The sequence below is a fragment of the Myodes glareolus genome, chromosome 8 (assembly GCF_982192425.1).
Source record: "Myodes glareolus chromosome 8, mMyoGla1.1, whole genome shotgun sequence".
Lineage (NCBI taxonomy): Eukaryota > Metazoa > Chordata > Mammalia > Rodentia > Cricetidae > Myodes > Myodes glareolus.
This window is the reverse complement of record NC_142033.1, coordinates 66,981,497-67,000,154: the sequence shown is the minus strand read 5'-3', so window position 1 is coordinate 67,000,154 and position 18,658 is coordinate 66,981,497. Positions and strand designations below refer to the sequence as shown.

The window sequence follows — 18,658 nt, the reverse complement described above, 5'->3', positions numbered from 1 at the left end:
AAGAATCAATGAATCAAAAAGCTGGTTCTTGGAGAAAATCAACAAGATCGACAAACCCCTATCCAAATTAATCAAACGGCAGAGAGAGAACATGCAAATTAATAAGATCAGAAATGAAAAGGGGGACATAACCACAGACACAGAGGAAATTCAGAGAATCATTAGATCTTACTACGAAAATTTATATGCCACAAAGTTGGAAAATGTAAAAGAAATGGACATTTTTTTTAGATAAGTACCATATACCAAAGTTGAACCAAGAACAGGTGAACAATCTAAATAGACCTGTCAGTCGTGAAGAATTAGAAGCTGTTATTAAAAATCTCCCTACCAAAAAAAGCCCAGGACCAGATGGTTTCAATGCAGAATTCTACCGGAACTTCCAGGAAGAGCTAATACCTATACTCCTTAATGTATTTCACAATATAGAAACAGAAGAATCACTGCCAAACTCTTTTTATGAAGCTACAGTTACCCTGATACCAAAACCACACAAAGACACAACCAGAAAAGAGAATTACAGATGAATATCACTCATGAACATTGACGCAAAAATACTCAATAAAATACTGGCAAACCGAATCCAAGAATACATTAGAAAAATTATCCATTATGATCAAGTGGGCTTCATCCCAGAGATGCAGGGCTGGTTCAACATACGCAAATCTATCAATGTAATCCATCACATAAATAAACTGAAAGATAAAAACCATATGATCATTGCATTGGATGCTGAAAAAGCATTTGACAAAATTCAACACCCATTTATGATAAAGGTGTTGGAGAGACTAGGGATGCAAGGATCATACCTAAATATAATAAAAGCAATATACAGCAAGCCGTCAGCTAACATCAAATTGAATGGAGAGAAATTCAAAGCCTTTCCACTAAAATCAGGAACACGACAAGGCTGTCCACTCTCACCATTCCTCTTCAATATAGTGCTTGAAGTTCTAGCAAAAGCAATAAGACAACATAAGGGGATCAAGGGGATTCGAATTGGAAAAGATGAAGTTAAACTTTCGTTATTTGCAGACGATATGATAGTGTACATCAGCGACCCCAAAAACTCTACCAAAAAACTCCTACAGTTGATAAACACCTTTAGTAATGTGGCAGGATACAAGATCAACTCCAAAAAATCGGTAGCCCTCCTATACACAAAGGATAAAGAAGCAGAGAGGGAAATCAGAGAAACATCACCTTTCATGATAGCCACAAATAGCATAAAATATCTTGGGGTAACTCTAACCAAGGAAGTGAAAGACCTATTTGACAAGAACTTTAAGTCTTTGAAGAAAGAAATTGAGGAGGATACCAGAAAATGGAAAGACCTTCCCTGCTCTTGGATTGGGAGAATCAACATAGTAAAAATGGCAATTCTACCAAAAGCAATCTATAGATTCAATGCAATCCCCATCAAAATCCCATCAAACTTCTTCACAGACCTTGAGAGAACAATAATCAAGTTTATATGGCAAAACAAAAAACCCAGGATAGCCAAAACAATCTTATACAATAAAGGAACCTCTGGAGGCATTACCATCCCTGACTTCAAACTCTATTACAGAGCAACAGTATTGAAAACAGCTTGGTATTGGCATAACAACAGAGAAGTCGACCTATGGAATCGAATAGAAGATCTGGGTATTAACCCACAAACTTATGAACACCTGATTTTTGACAAGGGAGCTAAAGCTATACAATGAAAGAAAGATAGCATCTTTAACAAATGGTGCTGGCATAACTGGATGTCAACCTGTAGAAGAATGAAAATAGATCCATATCTATCACCATGCACAAAACTCAGGTCCAAATGGATAAAAGACATCAACATTAATCCGACCACTTTGAACCTGATAGAAGAGAAAGTGGGAAGTAGTCTACAAGATATAGGCACAGGAGACCACTTCCTAAGCAGAACCCCAGGAGCGCAGACAATAAGAGAAACAATAAATAAATGGGACCTACTGAAACTGAGAAGCTTCTGTAAAGCAAAGGACACTGTCAGTAAGACAAAAAGGCTACCTTCTGACTGGGAAAAGATCTTCACAAACCTTTCAACAGATAAAGGTCTGATCTCCAAAATATACAAAGAACTCAAGAAACTAGGCACTAAAACTCTAATTAACCCAATTAAAAAATGGGGTACTGAACTTAACAGAGAATTCACAACAGATGAACTTCGAATGGCTAAAAAGCACTTAAGGTCATGCTCAACCTCCTTAGCAATCAGGGAAATGCAAATCAAAACCACTTTGAGATATCATCTTACACCTGTCAGAATAGCCAAACTCAAAAACACCAATGATAGCCTATGCTGGAGAGGATGTGGGGTGAGGGGAACACTCATCCATTGTTGGTGGGAATGCAAACTTGTGCAGCCACTGTGGAAATCAGTGTGGCGGTTTCTCAGGAAACTGGGAGTCAACCTCCCCCAGGACCCAGCAATTCCACTCTTGGGAATATACCCTAGAGATTCCCTAACATACTACAAAAGCATTTGTTCTACTATGTTCATAGCAGCACTATTTGTAATAGCCAGAACCTGGAAACAGCCTAGGTGCCCCTCAATAGAAGAATGGTTAAAAAAGGTGTGGAACATATACACATTAGAGTTTTACTCAGCGGTAAAAAACAATGACATCTTGAATTTTGCATGTAAATGGATGGAAATAGAAAACGCTTTACTGAGTGAGGTAAGCTAGACCCAAAAAGAGGAACACGGTATGTATTCACTCATAAGTGGATTCTAACCATAATTAAAGGTCTTTGAGCCGATTATTCGTGATCCTAGAGAAGCTAAATAAGAAGATGAACCTGATGAAGATTATTTAGCTATCTGCCAGGAGGTAGGAAATAGACAAGAGTCCCAGGTAACCTCGGGTGCATGGGGGGGTGGGAGGGTTGTCGGAAAGGGAGAGGGTTAGAGAGAAGGGAGTAGGGGAGGATTGGGGAAAGATCAGGGGACTGGGATGGGGGGGAGGGAGGAAGGATGGATATGGGATCAGGCAAGTATATACCTCAACTAAGGGAATCATTTTAGGGTTTACAAGAGACTTGATTATAAAGGGGATCCCCGGTCCAAGGAGAGATCCCCAGATGGTTCTCTGGACAGAGGAGAGGGTGCCTGAACCGGCCTTGGCCCACAACCATACTGATGAATATTTTGCATGTCACCATAGAACCCTCATCTGGCGATGGATGGAGATGGAGGCGGAGAACCACGTTGGAACACTGGACCTAGCTCTCTAGGTCCAAATGAGAGGTAGAAGGAAAGAGAACGTGAGCAAAGAAGGCAAGGGCAGAGGAAACCTTTATCCGACGTTGGATGGCGATACAGATGGAGACCCATATTGGAACACCGAACTGAGCACTCCACGGTCCAAATGAGGAGCAGAAGGATGAAGAAAATAAAAAAAGTAATCAGGACTGCGAGGGATGCGAGCACCCACTGATACAAGGGGACTGATATAATGAGAGTTCACCAAGGCCTGTTGGACTGGGACTGAACGAGGACGTGATCCAACCAGATTCTCTGAATGTGGCTGGCCGGGAGCCTTTTTGAAAAGCCATTGACAATGACACTGGGACTTGCTTCCTCTGCATATACTGGATTTTGGCGCTCCAGTCTGTTTGGACTCTCACCCTCCCTGGACCTGGAGAGAGGGGGGAGGAACTTGAACTTCCCACAGGGCAGGAAACCCTGACTGCTCTAGGGGATGGAGAGGGAGGAGGAGAGGGAGTGGGAGGAGTGGGAGGGTGTTGGGAGGAGGGGCTGAAATGGAAACTTTTATAATTTAATAAAAAAAAAGAAAAAAAAATGTGACACCCAAATCACATTCAAAAATAAAGTGGGACAGTTGGACTTGGTAAAAATTAAGATTTTTTTTAAAAAAATTATGAATGGTATAGTTAAGGGAATGGGAAGCAAGCTACACACTTGGAGGAAACATCTACATAGCACATATCTAAAGAACTAGTGTCTAGATGTAAAGATCTCTCTAAAGTCAATGGGAAAAAAACATCCATTTAGAAACGGATGATCCCGTGAAGAGACATTTCACAGAGGATGAACTGACAGCATGGTAGCATGTGGAGGGCACGTGAGAGATCAGTGCGTATTCTAATGAGTCATCACTGCACAGCTACCAGACTGGCCACTTCTGTCCTGGGACACTTTCTCTCTTCTACATCATGAAAATGTGATCAGGTACAGAAAATCACAAGTAAAAAGAAAATGAAGAACTGAACAACACAAACAGACAAACCTTAGTGACAACACCAAATGCTGACAAGGATATAGGGAAGCTGGATTAAGCACACATTGCTCAGGGGCATATAAACAGAACAGGTACTCTGCAAAATGACTCTAATGGCCAGTAGCAACACTAGTGTTCTTACAAAGACCTACATACATTTGGCTCACAGTAGCCTCAAACAGGAAGTGATTTACATATCCCCTGTTGAGTTGAAAGTATAAATAAATTGTATTCATATTGTCAAATGTTACTCAGCAATGAAAAGAATAAATTATTGATACATACATAGCACAGTTGAGTTTTTAGATAATTGTATACAGTAAAAAGTAAAATTTAAAGTTTCCTTTCTATGATTCCATTAATGAAACAATCTCAAATAGAAAACTGTAGAGAATATGAGACAAGTTATTTCCATGGGAAAGGGAGAGGGGAACTGGAAAGGAGTGAGTGTGACCAGTAAAAGACAACTGTAATGGATCCTGTAATGATGGCAGGGTTATTTGTCTTGATTCTATGTCCACATCACGGTGATGACATTGTGTTATGACTTTGTGAGGAATCACCATTGGGGGATACTGTGGAAGAACTCACTGAGTGCTCTGTCTTGCCTGTTACAACTACAGGGGACTTTCCACTTAGCTGAATAAAAAATGAAATTGGAAAATGAAAAAATTAGTATTCTTTCCTTACAGATAAACGTAACGTATGAGATTTTTTCTAATGGAATGAAATATAGAACTAGTATAGTAAACGCAGGCAAAATTGGTTTTTCCTAAATGGAATAAATGAATAGGATAGACTATTAAGAAATTTGTTATTTTATTTATTTGTTCATGAGGTCAATTAGGTGAGTCATTTATATACTACTCATTAGTGAATCTAATAATTCATTTGTTCATTTATTCTTTCCTTCAAATAGAAATTATTCACGATATTACAATAAACACCAAGACCAGTGGAATCAAGAGGCAGCATGACATGGCCTTTGAGTTAGAAAGATCAAAGGGATTCATTTATATATTTCATCAACCAGCTACACTGTGCAGTGAGAAAACCCCCTAAACAATGAACCAGTCAACCAAATAATAAGCTAGTCAATCTACCAAGCCATCACCCAGTCAGCCAGTCAAATAATCATCCAGTCAACCACCTACCCAGCCAGCCAGCCAGTTAAACCTGCCTGCCAGTCAGCCAACCAACCAGGCAGCTACCCAGCTAGCCAGCCAGTCAACCATCCAACCCACCAACCAACCAACCAGTCAACCAATTAGCTATTCAATCTACCAACCAACCAAATCGCCAATCAGCCAACCAACCAACTAGCTAACCAACCAGCTAACCAACCCGTTGAACAACCAACTAGATATACCAATCAGTAAATCAACCGCCAAATCAAACAACCATCTAGCCAATCTATCAACCCACCAACAAGCCAGCCCACCAACTGATCAGCCAACAAACTAACCAGTCAGCTAACCAATCAACCAGTCAACCAACTAACTACTCAACTAATAAAGCAACCAAACCACACACCAACCAACCAACCAACCAACCAACCAACCAACCAACCAACCAACCAACCAACCAATCAACCAACCAACCAACTAATGTTATAGATGACTATTATGGTTGCAAATTCTACTGTACTTTTTGCCATAGACATGACTAGAATATACATGCCACAGAAGGTAAATAGCTTTGTGGAGCCAGGTTACAAAAGACAAGGTGGCTATAGACTAGGAAAAGGGGGGCAGTTTGCTAAGTCTGTGTAAAGGATCTGTAAAAGCATGTATTTAATAAGATTAGATTTTGAATACTCACAGCATAAAATTTAAGCTTATGATCATGAACTCGCAGGCTCCAACATGGCTCTGTCCTTCTCTTCTGTCCCCTATTAGCTCAGGTTTATGGTAATTTAATTATTCCTGCGTGTTGGTTCATCTGTATTCTTCCTCAACTTGTAAAGTCAGTGGCCCATTGTTCTGTGTCTTTTTTTATTGATTTTTTATTGAGCTCTACATTTTTCTCTGCTCCCCTCCCTACCTCTCCCCTCCCCTTCAACCCTCCTCCAAGGTCCCCATGCTCCCAGTTTACTCAGAAGATCTTGTCTTTTTCTGATTCCCATGTAGATTAGATCTATGTATGTCTCTCTTAGTGTCCTCATTGTTGTCTAAGTTCTCTGGGATCGTGATTTGTAGGCTGGGTTTTTTTTTTGTGCTTTATGTTTAAAAACCACTTGAGTGAGTACATGTGATAATTGTCTTTCTGTGTCTGGGTTACCTCACTCAAAATGATGTTTTCTAGCTCCATCCATTTTCCTGCAAAGTTCAACATGTCGCTGTTCTGTCTTTTGATGACTTCCATTTACTATGCAGAAGAATGCACTCCATTCCCAACGAACAAACTACACATATTGAGGTTCTGATCACATGCCAGCAGAGAGCTCCTAGGACATTCAGGGAGTCAATGCATACAGATTGATCTCTCTCTTTTCCAGCTAATGGTTGTGAAAACTCTGGAAAGCTTACTAGTTCCTCAGATCTCTCTTCTTTTGACCTACAGATGCAAATTGGCTCTTGTCTTAGTACTGATATATGTTAAGAAAAACAACAGTATATTTCAGAAATCTATTTGGAATGTAGGTAGACTGAAGAAATGCTATCTCTTTTGTTCATTTATTTATTTGTTTATCTGTTTATTTATTATATTGAGACAGGGTTTCACTGTGTAGCCCTGTCTGTTCTGGAACTCACTCCATAGACCAGGCTGGCCTTGAATTCAGAGGTCAGCCAACCTCTGTCTCCCAAGTGCTGAAATTAAAAGTGAGAGCTGCTATGTCAGGCTTAAGTGCTAGCTCTTATTCATTATAGCAAGTCTTTTTTGGGGGGTGGGGTGGGGATTTCCTTCTGCTTCATTCAATATTTGATGTAGAAGCTATTCCTATTGTGACCTCAAACAGCAATAGTGCTACTTAATAGTAGTCATGGTTGCCACCAACATACTGCTTTCTGGTATCCAGTAAGTGTTGGATGTATGCTGAAGTAGCTTGTTTGGAAATTACTAGACCCTGTATCCCTATATCTCTTCTGATTAGATCAAGGTAATAAATACTGAATTCTGGCACTTTCTGCAATAGACTGAGGATCTCCTTTGGATCAGGAGGAGAGGAGGAGGAGGTAGGTTAGTGTGCTTTGGCTACTGTGTCTGGATGAAGTTCCCCCTCAGGATTTAGTTAGTCCTCTGAGCAAGGAAAACTTCCTTGTTGATGGTATAAGCTGCGTTGTGAGATATCTCAGAACAGAAAACATGGAGTTGAAAGGTATTGTTCTTAGGATTTTTTTTTTGGTCAAGATGGAAGCCGTACAGAGGTTTGCATAGTATATAATATTATTATAGAAAACACTATGAATACACGTAGAAGTACAAATTGTTCTATAGATCATGTAGCTCTTTGTCTCTCACTCTGTTCCACTGGTTCTTCTTGCTGCTCCTTGGACATGACTTTGATCTTTACATTCACTAGTATATGTCCTTGGAATATCCTGCCTCGTTTCTATTTGGAAAACTCCATTAGCGCATCCTTCAAGTCTTTATTCAAGTGTTGTCTTCTTGCCTCTACTGTCCTTATTTCATAGCCTTCCTCTCTGAGTTCTCTTTCTTCCTTATTCCCTATTGTGTTAGCTCACCTCTACAATAACATATACATTACTTGACTTGATGCTCACATGTGTAGCTTGCTTTCTGTCTCCATTATTCGACAGAAGGCCCACTGCAGAGGCTGTATCTGTTTTGTCCCTTGCCATATGTTGTGTGCGGAGCAGGGCATCTCACCGAGACATGCTCAATATTGTGTGAAGATATATAAATCAGATGGGGATTTGGGAATAAGATTCTTAGGATGAAGCAAGAGCTTTGCTTGGAAATCCTCCAAGCCAAGAATAGGTGCAGCCCAGGGAACTAAGATTCCAAAGAAGGGGCTTACAGGTGGGATCATATGCATGTATTAGGGTGTGCTTTAGTTTCCTAGGGCTGTAGTGATGAAGCACAACAAATCTAGGACTCTAAGCCTGAAGTACAACAAAACAAGTCGATTGAACAACATAAATTTAACAGGTCCCAGTTCGGGAGAGCAGAAGTCCAGATGGAGAGAAGAGCAGACTAGGTTTCTGAGGAACATCTTGAGGAGAAATCTGTTTTAGTTTCTTGTTTCTGCAGGTTTCTTGACATCCTTGTCATTCTTTGGATTCCACTACACCTCTCCAGAGTTCCCCTTTCATCTTCTTGCTCTTTTCCCATTTGTGTGTTAGGTTCAAATTTCCTGTCAGTAATTCTGCACCCGTGGGATTAGCTGGATGTGGTGGCACACATGTTTAATCCCAGCACTCAGGAGACAGCAGGATCTCTGAGTTTGGTCTGTAAAGCAAACTCTAGAGCTAGACAGAAAAACCCTACTCAACAAACAAACAAACAAACAAACAAATGAATTCTAATGGGATTTGATGCTCACTCTACTTCCTTATGTCTTAATCTTGACTATGTCTAGGGTAACTTTATTTGCAAGTAAGGTCACATTGGAAGTGCTGGAGTTAGGGCTCTATCTTGGGAATTTCCAGAAGACACAACTGAACCCTAACATGATGCAACTAAGAATTTGGTTGTAAACTCATGACCTCCACAGGTTCAATACAACCCCTTCCAATCTTCTAGCAATGTAAAGGTAAAAGCTGAAGCCCAGAGATGTTCAACAATAAGGTGGGCTGAGAATATGTGCACAAAATTTTACCTTCATTCTTTAAACCATGTGGCTTAGACTCCCTCACTATGAGCCTTGATTTTCATGGGGGTATAACAATGCATGCTTGGTGTTGCCAAACAGGGATCTGACAGAATCCCCCAGAAGACACATGTCTGAGTGAGTCTGTGATGGCCTCACTTTAGAGAGTTTTATTGAAGAGTGAGAATCCACACTAAATGTAGGTGACACCGTTTCATGGAACAGGGTCCCAGATTAAGTAAAAAAGAAAAAAAAAACAGGGAATAATTCAAGTTGAGCACCAGCATTCATGCTTCAGTCTCTTGACTTTGGCTCCATAAAACCAGTCTATCCTTGCTTGCCCTCAGAGCGAGGGCTGCTCCTGTTGCCACACATTCCCCATTATGATGGTCTGTACCCTCAAACACTGAGGCAAAATAACCTTTCCTTCCTGAAGATGCTTTGGTAAGATATTTTGTAACAACAACAACAACAACAACAAGTAACTGATACAGAAGTCAGGACATTCAAACATTCTAGGAAAGGATTGAGTGTAAAGCACCGTAGGTCACATACTAGCCGTTGGACAAACAAGCAGTAGCTATCTTTGGAGCCCAAGATCAAGTTCACAGCTATTTCTTCATGCATAGAACTGTTATGGCTACCCTTCTCTGTAGAGTCCATGGCAGAAACCGTAGGCTTTCACAGTATGAATAAGGAAAGAGGGGCACAGTTGATTTTCAGACCATAGAACAACGGCATTAGACTTAGGACGGTCAACCACCTATGTGGATAATTCCTAGAGAGAAAATGCCTTTACTCAGTTTGCACTGGCAAAATTCTTGGCAATATAATTGTTTTTCCAGCTCAGGAGCATGAAAACCTGGTGGGGTAAGCAAATGCTTTACAGGTAGGGTGTCTGTAAAGGTCAGTTTGACACTGGAAAATTCTGTGTTCAGACTCAAAGCTACTGAAAGATCATTTCATAAATAACAAGGAAGGAGGGACTTGCACCCTGACTCTGCACTTACTCACTGTGTTTGTGGAAAGGGGTGGAGGAAATGTCAACTGAATTAATTTCCTCATTTGCAGCTTCTACTTTTTTTTTTTTTGAGGGGGATATGCTATTTGTGGGCAACTGGTGCAGGCATAGCTAGGTTAGTTCCAGAGTGGTCAGGCTGGCCTTACTAAATAAAGCATGCATGGAGTCCAAGAATGCGAAATGCTACCCAGGGTATAGACCTAGGAAAGCCTTCCCCTAACGTGTTTTAGAATAGTCAAGTAATGCAGACTGAAAACAGAGAAATGGAGAGGGCCAAGTTGTCTGTCACTAGAGAAATGGTAAAATGAAAAGTTCAGGCTGTGAACAGAAGGCAGCAGGGATGAGCTGGAGAGGGCTGTCAACGTGTGATGGCAGAATCACTGTCACCAACATTACGCCTGATAACTCAATCAAATTCATGGTCCCCACCCCAATTCTGGTGAGTCGGAAGAGCTGGGGCTGGGTCCCAGAATCTGTTTTTAAAATAATATCTCTAAAAAGATTCTGGTGGGTGGTCAATTTTGAAGGCTACTAGACTAGACATTTATATGGGTAGATGTTAAACAAACAGCTAAGGAGATTTTGCTTCCCTGTGAATCTCTGACAATGTCTATAACAAGTCTCATTGTCCAACCATAAGCAGGGATGCTGGCAACTAGTGATACAATCCAGGGCTCCTACTGATAACTCACAAGGTAGTAGTGCACAGCCTAGAACTGAGAAAGCCTTAATGACCACGGAGCTGACATGGAGGAGCCCCAGTCCAGTGCCTCCACCAACTTCTCTTGACTCTCCTAAACTTAGCTATATTTACAAGATGCACACATGCCACAGCGTCTTCATGTTGTTCTACTGTTCAGTTAGGGGGAGCAAAAAAAAAGTATGTTGGCCCCACTGCTGAGAAGAAACCCAGGCCAATTCATTTTTAAAATGATACTCAGATTTGATCTGTGTCAATGTGCAGGAAATGATGGGTTTTCATCTCCAGTGTGATTACTGGTCCACACTTTGTTCTTTTATGACTCAGTACTGCACACATGGACAGGTGATGCCGCTTTCTCCTTGTTGCATTCTAAAAGGATGCACATTTTGGTCATAAGATCCAGCAACCAATTACTGTGGGAAGCATGTTTTCTTCCATGAACTTTAGACCACACGCATGTCGTACTTTGTGATTTCTGTTGGTTTCCCAGGACTACCTGATTGCTGTTCATATCTTACGTTTATACTCAGATATTGAGATCAGTGCTAAATGATGACAACTGCCCCTTATTCTGAATGTGCCTTTCTGTGTCCCTCTTGACAGTAGTTTCTTACACTGTACTGGCTCTGGGGTCATATGCGGTTTTGCTTGCCTAGTGTCATGATTTGCTTGCGATATTGCTTAAGCCTTTGAACTGCATTGCCATGCTATTTCTTGTTTTGGAAAAGTGATAGTTTATTTATAATTACCATAATATATTATAGATATAGCATTTTTATATTATACTATATTATATAGTTGCAATGTCTACATTGCCTGTTTCCCCATAACATTCACTTGATTTTATTACATTCAATGTTTAGTGTATAGTTCTTACAAACAGGGAAGAGTTAAGTCAGGAAGAAATGAAAAATGTGTGCTGGAAAACTTCCCATAGACCAGTAAGCATATGTAGTCTGAGGCTGTTATATTTAACTGGCATTTACTATTTTCAAGAGAAAGAGACTGGAAATACAGGAAAATGTTGATATGACTCAAACCCCTAGGTTTGTTCAAACAAACCAACAGGAAGTTGGGTAGCACAGCCTAAGGGTAGAAACCACCTGGTGGGGCTAGTGGTTCTTCTCCCCATTTCAGGAGCTCACCTGCGGTGTGAGGGATCTGCACATTCCCCATCTGAGGCTGCCTGACGTCACTGCACCGCCTACAGTCTTCTGCCCTTGGACACCCTGCAATTGTTTCTGCTTCACTAAGGGTCTTCACTACCACTTAGGTTCTTTACCCAGAAATCATTGGAGGACTTTTCCATTTTCTCCACCTTCCAGATCAATCTAAAAATCATTCTTCATACCAAAGTGTTTCAAAATATGCCTCCTCCCCAGCCTGGCTTCTCAATCACTTCAGATTGTATCAGCTCTTGTTAGTTGAGTATAATGACCTTGAAATGACTGATTTTTAATTTTTTATAGCTATATATAATTCATTAATTATTATCTAAATTGTACACATTTATGGGATAAGGTAATAATTCATTAAATGAATGTGATATATAATGATTCAACAAAGATATTCCTGTCTCAAATGTATGAAAGTAGTTTTGATTAACTTGCGGTATGTACACACTTATGAGGTTCAGTGTGACATTTCAGTGCATGGCTGTGATGTACACTGATCAAATCAGGATGATTGATGTGCCCTCTCCTTATCATGGCTATGTATGAATTCTTCTGGCTCTTATTAGTTTTTTATGAACCATCCTATAGGTCATTGTGAATGATATCCACCCTGCTGTGCTGGAGAGCGCCAGAACCCATCCTATCTCTCTGATAGCGTTTGGTACCAACCATGCAGCGTATTCTTAGCCATGCATTTGAGCACATGTTTGACTTTCCTTTTTTCTTGATTTCAAAAGTGCTTTTGGGCTGCAAGTGATGTGCATTCTATTGTCTAGAATTAGGAATAGAACCACCACAGAAATAACTATTTGTTCGCCTCTAAGTGCCTTAAGATTTGAAAAAAGAAAACAAACAACCAACTAACCTACCTACCAACGTTTCAAATGCTTCATGAGCTAGAAATACAGGTCATTAAGACGTCATACATGTTTCATATAATGTTAGTTTACAATTCTTTTATGTTTTACTTGTCATTTACAAGGTTTTGTGACATGTCTTCTGTTTCTATCCCATATAGTGTCTAAATATGAAGCACAGCATCTCTGTCAATGCGCACTTGTATACACAGAGCATCTGTATGTACATACATTTTACTCAGGTTAGTTAGGAAAGTAACTTACATCTCATCACAAAAACCTGAAAAAAAAAGACCATCAGACAGTGCTTTCCTTAGACTACACACTTACAAGGTCTTCCTCCTGAGATGGTTCACTATCCCTTATTCTCAGGCCTCTAAGCAACTACCTGTGTGCCCATTACTCTTATCTTACCTATTGATTTTTAGCTACAGTCTCTGTGCCTTGGGTTCAGCATCTCTTTCAGCCTCACACAGCTGGTGAGACAATGGAAAAAGAGACCTGCACTGCTGGTGGGAACATAAATTGTTCCAACCAATATGGAAACAAGTATGAATGAATTTTCCCCCAAAAATGTAAAAATAAAACTTTCATATGACCCACTAGCTCACTCCTGAGGCTATCTCTCAGTCAACACAACACAGAGATACTTGCACATCTTGGCTTTACCAAAACAGCTAAGTTGTGGAATCAGCGTAGTTGTCTTCAACAGATGACTGGATAAAGATAATGGGACGTATATACATAAAGGAATGCTCTCCAGACATAAGGAAAAGTGAAATTACAACATTTGTTGGAAAATATAAGAAACTGGTGATCATTTTATATTATTAAAATAAGCTATGGTTATAAAGACAAATATAAGTTTCCTTCCATTTGTGGATTCTAGACTGTACATAGATACATAAAATCATATCTATTTGTATATACATATGACATTAAAGCAGGCATGATACAGTCTAGAGGAATGTGGAGGTGGAGGAATAGTGAAGACAGAGAGCACTGGGAAGTGAACATGGTCAAAGTGCATGATGTACCTGAAAGAATTGTCATTGTGAAGTCCATGTGTGCAGTGGAGAAACACCAATAAAAATTCTAAAAGTGCTTAACAGTGTCTTTGCCAACAAAGTCAGAGTCTTTCTAAAAACTGTCCTGTATCCGTTAGGAGCATATTATCATTCTCTCTTAAATGGGACTAAGGTTTCCCACTCAAGTTAAAATTTTTTGATAACTTAAGTGTGTTATTAACTATACCATTATTTATTGAGAAAAACTGAGGAGCCTGCAGTGAGAAATCCAAGAAGAATTCTGCTTTCGTTGACTAGAGACTCACATATTTAATAAGTGACATTTACTGTTAATGATTAATTATAGGAGAAGCCATTTAAAGGAATTCAAGCCTATGAAGTCACATCACATGCGAGTCTACCCTAGAGTAGGATCTGAGAGGATACCCACAAGGAAGGGAGTGAGATGGAGTGGCTCTGGGTGAACAAGGATTCTGACAGGGAGAAGCATCAACCCTGGTATGTTGGATTTACCAGTTTCCATGGTAGAAATGTCCCCAGCATGGCTGAGTTCAAACTGTCAATGCTGACTGTCTACATGCAGAGTCATGAGGTGCATGACAAGTGCAGTCAGCACCATTATGATGCAATTCTATTCCAGAAAAATGAAACTTGGTGCAACTTGGTGAAAACAGTCCTGAATAATGAGTTTTGAGCATTTGTTCCCTTTGGTTTTTAAATATAACGTATCTGCAAGTCTCTGTGTTTTATTTTTAGTAACAGTGCCATTTAATGACCAGTCGCATAATTTCTAGATAATGGAACCGTCTGTCCATGATGCTGTATCTAGCAGAGCAATGACAGCAGTCATGGATATAATAAGGCATGCGTGGTACACAGAGCATGCACGGGGGCCTGTGGTGAGGAGGAGATTGGTTTGCGGGTAGAGGAGCAATGGTCTGACTACTTGGAAAAGTGCCACCGTGGTGAGGAGGCTCTTCCCCCATGGTCTCTGTGTGGGTTTTGTTTGAAATGCGATGACGAAGAAGTTGAGTTTGAGTGGGCCAGGTGCCCCAAGAGTTCTTGTGACTCTGAAGTTCCACTGTCAGTCAAAGGAAGACTTGTTGTAGAAGGCAGATTAGGAAGTGGTGAGAAGTGATGAATTAACAACCTGGAACCTAGAAATGGTGTCTTGCACATTTATAAATACATTTGTGAATAGAGCAGGCAGCTGAGGGCCAAAACCCTCTTATCTTCAAATTAAGAGCCTCAGGAAGCAGAGGGAGGCAGGTGTTTTTCCTCTCCCTCCCTTTTCATGAGTTCCTATTTTTACAACATCACTTCCTCCAAGTGTCAGACAATTATATCTGTTAATACATATATTTTCCAGTATCATTCTGGGAAGGAAAATGGTAATTATTTATGCCACTCCCTTTTGTTGGGAGAGTATGGAACAATAAACCCCGCAGCACTGCACTCTGGAAAAGCAAACCCTTCCAAGAGATTTCAGAGACCATCATTCAAGATTAGGGAGAACAGCACATGCTTTCAGTTAGGAGAGAAATGACACTAGCCGTCTCTACTGCAGTTATGACTGTGATTGTGCTGTGGCAGTGGTAAGCTCCATTATCCTCCTAGATTTCAGGCACAGCTTCCTGATTACACAGCTGCCTACCTCTGAGGGGCATCTGCTAACATCACCTCCTATCTTCCCCATGGTAACAGTCCTGCTTCCAAACAGCCCTGCATCTGCCGCAGCTCACCTTGGACATCCCTGACAGTAGCCCACATTGTCTTCTCCACTCTCCTTTCAGACACTCAGGTCCTGCTGCATCACCCTGGTTTGAGTTAGTCTTAAGAAAAAGACCCTTTGTGAAGCTCAAATTCCATGCTGTGCTAGCTATACTGTGCTTGGTAAAGCAGCAAAGCTCTCCGGACCTCTGTTCCCTGATGCGTATTATGAGGATTAGAATATTTGGGTTCTTTTTTCCCAGGTTAAGCAAGTGAATGCTTCACAGTGCCTGACACAAGCATTTAATGACAGCCCCGTGTTTTCTAAGATTGCTGCTTGTACTGCTTCATGGCCCAACGTGAATCTATATACTTGTCAAAGTTCACTACTTTGCTCTGCCAACCACGATGTCTGCTTTCTCTTTCTGGCCATAGTTGATAGCTGATTCACCCTGTGCATGCTGTGCTATTGAAGGATGGTTCTACCATTTATAGCTGCTGAGATAAAGGCTAGCTATCTGGAGAGACTCTGCAGAGATCTCCCTCTCTGCAAGGGATATTCCTCCATGTCTACCTTGTGCATGCGTTGTTCACCCAAAGTGTTGAGTCTGGAAGTATATTGCTAGTATTTACTGCTTTAACTGAATTTTCAAAGTTATCAGGTGACCCACTGCCCCTTTAGAAAATATATCTTGTTCTTTATTATTCATGCATGCTTACAAAGAAGGCACATTTCCTGCATGTTTGCAGTCAGCTGGGTTTTAGAGTCATTATCTCATTTTTTCCACACACAGTCACATGAAAAATGTGTCCTTCACTTGGTTCTGTAACAAAGTTTACCAAAAGCCAGAGAGATTAGGAAACTGGCCTCCAGTTCCAAAATTTGCAAAGCCTGTACCTGGTTTGCCTGACATTAAACCCTAAGAACTCTGTGGCATCTATGAGATTAAATCTATGATCAGTCTTTCAGCCTCCCGACTCTGATGCGAAGAGCACCATCACTTCTTGAAGCCTGATGGCAACATCAGTGTTATTGTATGTTCAAGACAGAAAATTTTAATGTCACCCCACCCAAACTTCTTCTTTCCTTGGAGAATACCGTCTATTGACATTCATCACTTTCCTACTTGTTGAGGTTCAAACAAGAATTTAATGGACTTACCATCAAAGTCACAGCCCTTTAGTAAAGAATCAGCTAAATGGTCACAGCTGTGTTCACCAGACGTCTTCTATGTTATGGTCCAGATCCTAGCTGATGTGAGAAACAACCAGAAGATTGTCTTATCAGAATGTCAGGCATCTGAATCAGTGAGTTTTGTTCAGGGGATCATCCCTCTGTGGCTCTCTTGGGTCATTCCAGGACTTGTAAGGACCTTGACTATTTTATGAACCCAGAGGCCAAGGAGAAGCCACAGCAGGTGGGAGCCCTGGCTTGCTCACAGGGACGTGAAGTTATTAGAAGCAGGTGCTCTGGTGGCTCAAGGACAAAGCAGGAGGGTAGAACCCAGGAGGGGCCATCAGCCCCACCCACAGTTGTGTTGACATCAAACAGGTATACATTCCAACGGTACCTGTTCTTTATGTCCCTGAGCTCAGGACACATAGGCTGCCTCCCCTCTTTGGGTCTTTCTAGAACAAAGGTAGCAGCTATCCCATTCATTTTCTTCCTTTCTGGGCGTTCTGTGTATAGTCTGATGCTGATCTTTTGTTGTAGACGTTGCAAACAATCTTCTCCCAGGATATGGCTTGCCTTCTTGCTGTTCTCATGGAGCCTTTGGATGAAAAGAAGTTCACATCCTATTCTGTATTGATTGGCGAGGGTTGCCTGGAGCGCCACTTTACAAAGAGATCTGAGCGTGAGCTGGCTCAGTAGGAATGAGCACCATGATCTATTGGAGGCTTCTGACAACGAGGAGAGCCCCCAGGTCCATCAATTCACAGTGCTGGAATAGGCTATCTAACCAGACAATGATTTCAGAGCACATTTCTACCCATGCTCTCAATGGACAGAAGCCTGGGGATGAGCTAATGACAGGACAGAAGTTCTGGAAGAGCAGAGATAATAGAGGCTATTAGGAGATGCAAGACACACGCTATCCCTTAAGGAGAAGGTAAAAGTTTACCTTTCTAGTGAAGATGAGGTGCTCTCTAGACTGACGAATGAATGACTTTGGCAAGCAGAAAAAAAAATATGATTTTAGTTATACAAAGTCAATGTAGCCTAGATTTCTACCCTCAGCCTGTCATGTCCAGACGACGACTTGGTGTTAGGAACCTAAAGGTTCGAGGGCAACTTACATGTTATATACTCTCATTAAAAACTTCAACAAAAAATAAAAGGCACAAAGTAGTTTTCAGAGGTGATGCCAGTCTGTTACCTTGGTAGTGTGGTCTACAAAGTCATCAACTTGTGTATATTAAACACACATTACATATTAGTTATAGGTCAAAAACTCTATTTGAAATACGAGAATAGTTCCTGAAATGTCAACAGGCAGTGGTTGAGCATCTTGGGACGTCCGTGAAGGTGCCAACGGATAGGCCTTCTCATGTCAAGCCTGGCGGATGCCGTGAGAAAGGAGTGTAGAGAGGCGGGCGGCTGGGTATTTAAAAGATCAAGACAAAGGGGGATCTGATGGTTGGTTTCCCCGGCCTGACTTTATTTAGAATCACTTAGGAGACGCGCTGTGCACATCTGTCAGGGTCTTGACAGGGAGGATTAACTGGAATGAAAAACTCAAATGCTGATTTCACCTTCCAATGAGCAGCCCAAACAGAAGTCTGAGAGAAAGCAGCCCGCATGTGTCTCGCTATTTGTTTCTTTCCGAGAAAGGGGAGCTGCTGCTGCTGCTCTGCCCTGCTGGCATCAGACTTCAGCTTTTTTTTTTTTTTTAATGTGGACTCAACACATGCAGCACCCCTGCTGTTTCCCTTCTCTTACAGTCGGGATATTGGGAATTGAGCCAGAAAGGAAGAATCTAGCTCTTTAGAACCTCACAGTCGGCTTACTATCAGACCATCTGTAAGTTGATGCAGTTTGGCTCCATCCAGCTTCAGCTTCTGGTCCTGAGATTCTGTTTCAGTCTTCAGAAGAAACAGGCGTTATCCAACTGGGCAACCTTGTTTGA

The 18,658-nt window shown here is 41.1% G+C and overlaps 1 protein-coding gene across 2 annotated transcripts in view; it reads right to left on the bottom strand.

Moving 5' to 3' along the window:
- The window catches only part of Clnk (cytokine dependent hematopoietic cell linker), a 229,445-nt gene extending 212,478 nt beyond the window's left edge, over positions 1 to 16,967 (bottom strand). Inside the window, exon 1 of one of the 2 annotated variants that reach the window (XM_085691946.2) lies at positions 16,693 to 16,967. In XM_085691946.2, the coding sequence (XP_085548072.2) occupies positions 16,693 to 16,695 (3 nt within the window). In that variant the 5' untranslated portion in view covers positions 16,696 to 16,967. The remainder of the gene's footprint in view (positions 1 to 16,692) is intronic. The other variant, XM_085691947.2, reaches the window with a different exon arrangement.
- Positions 16,968 to 18,658: the final 1,691 nt, after the last annotated feature.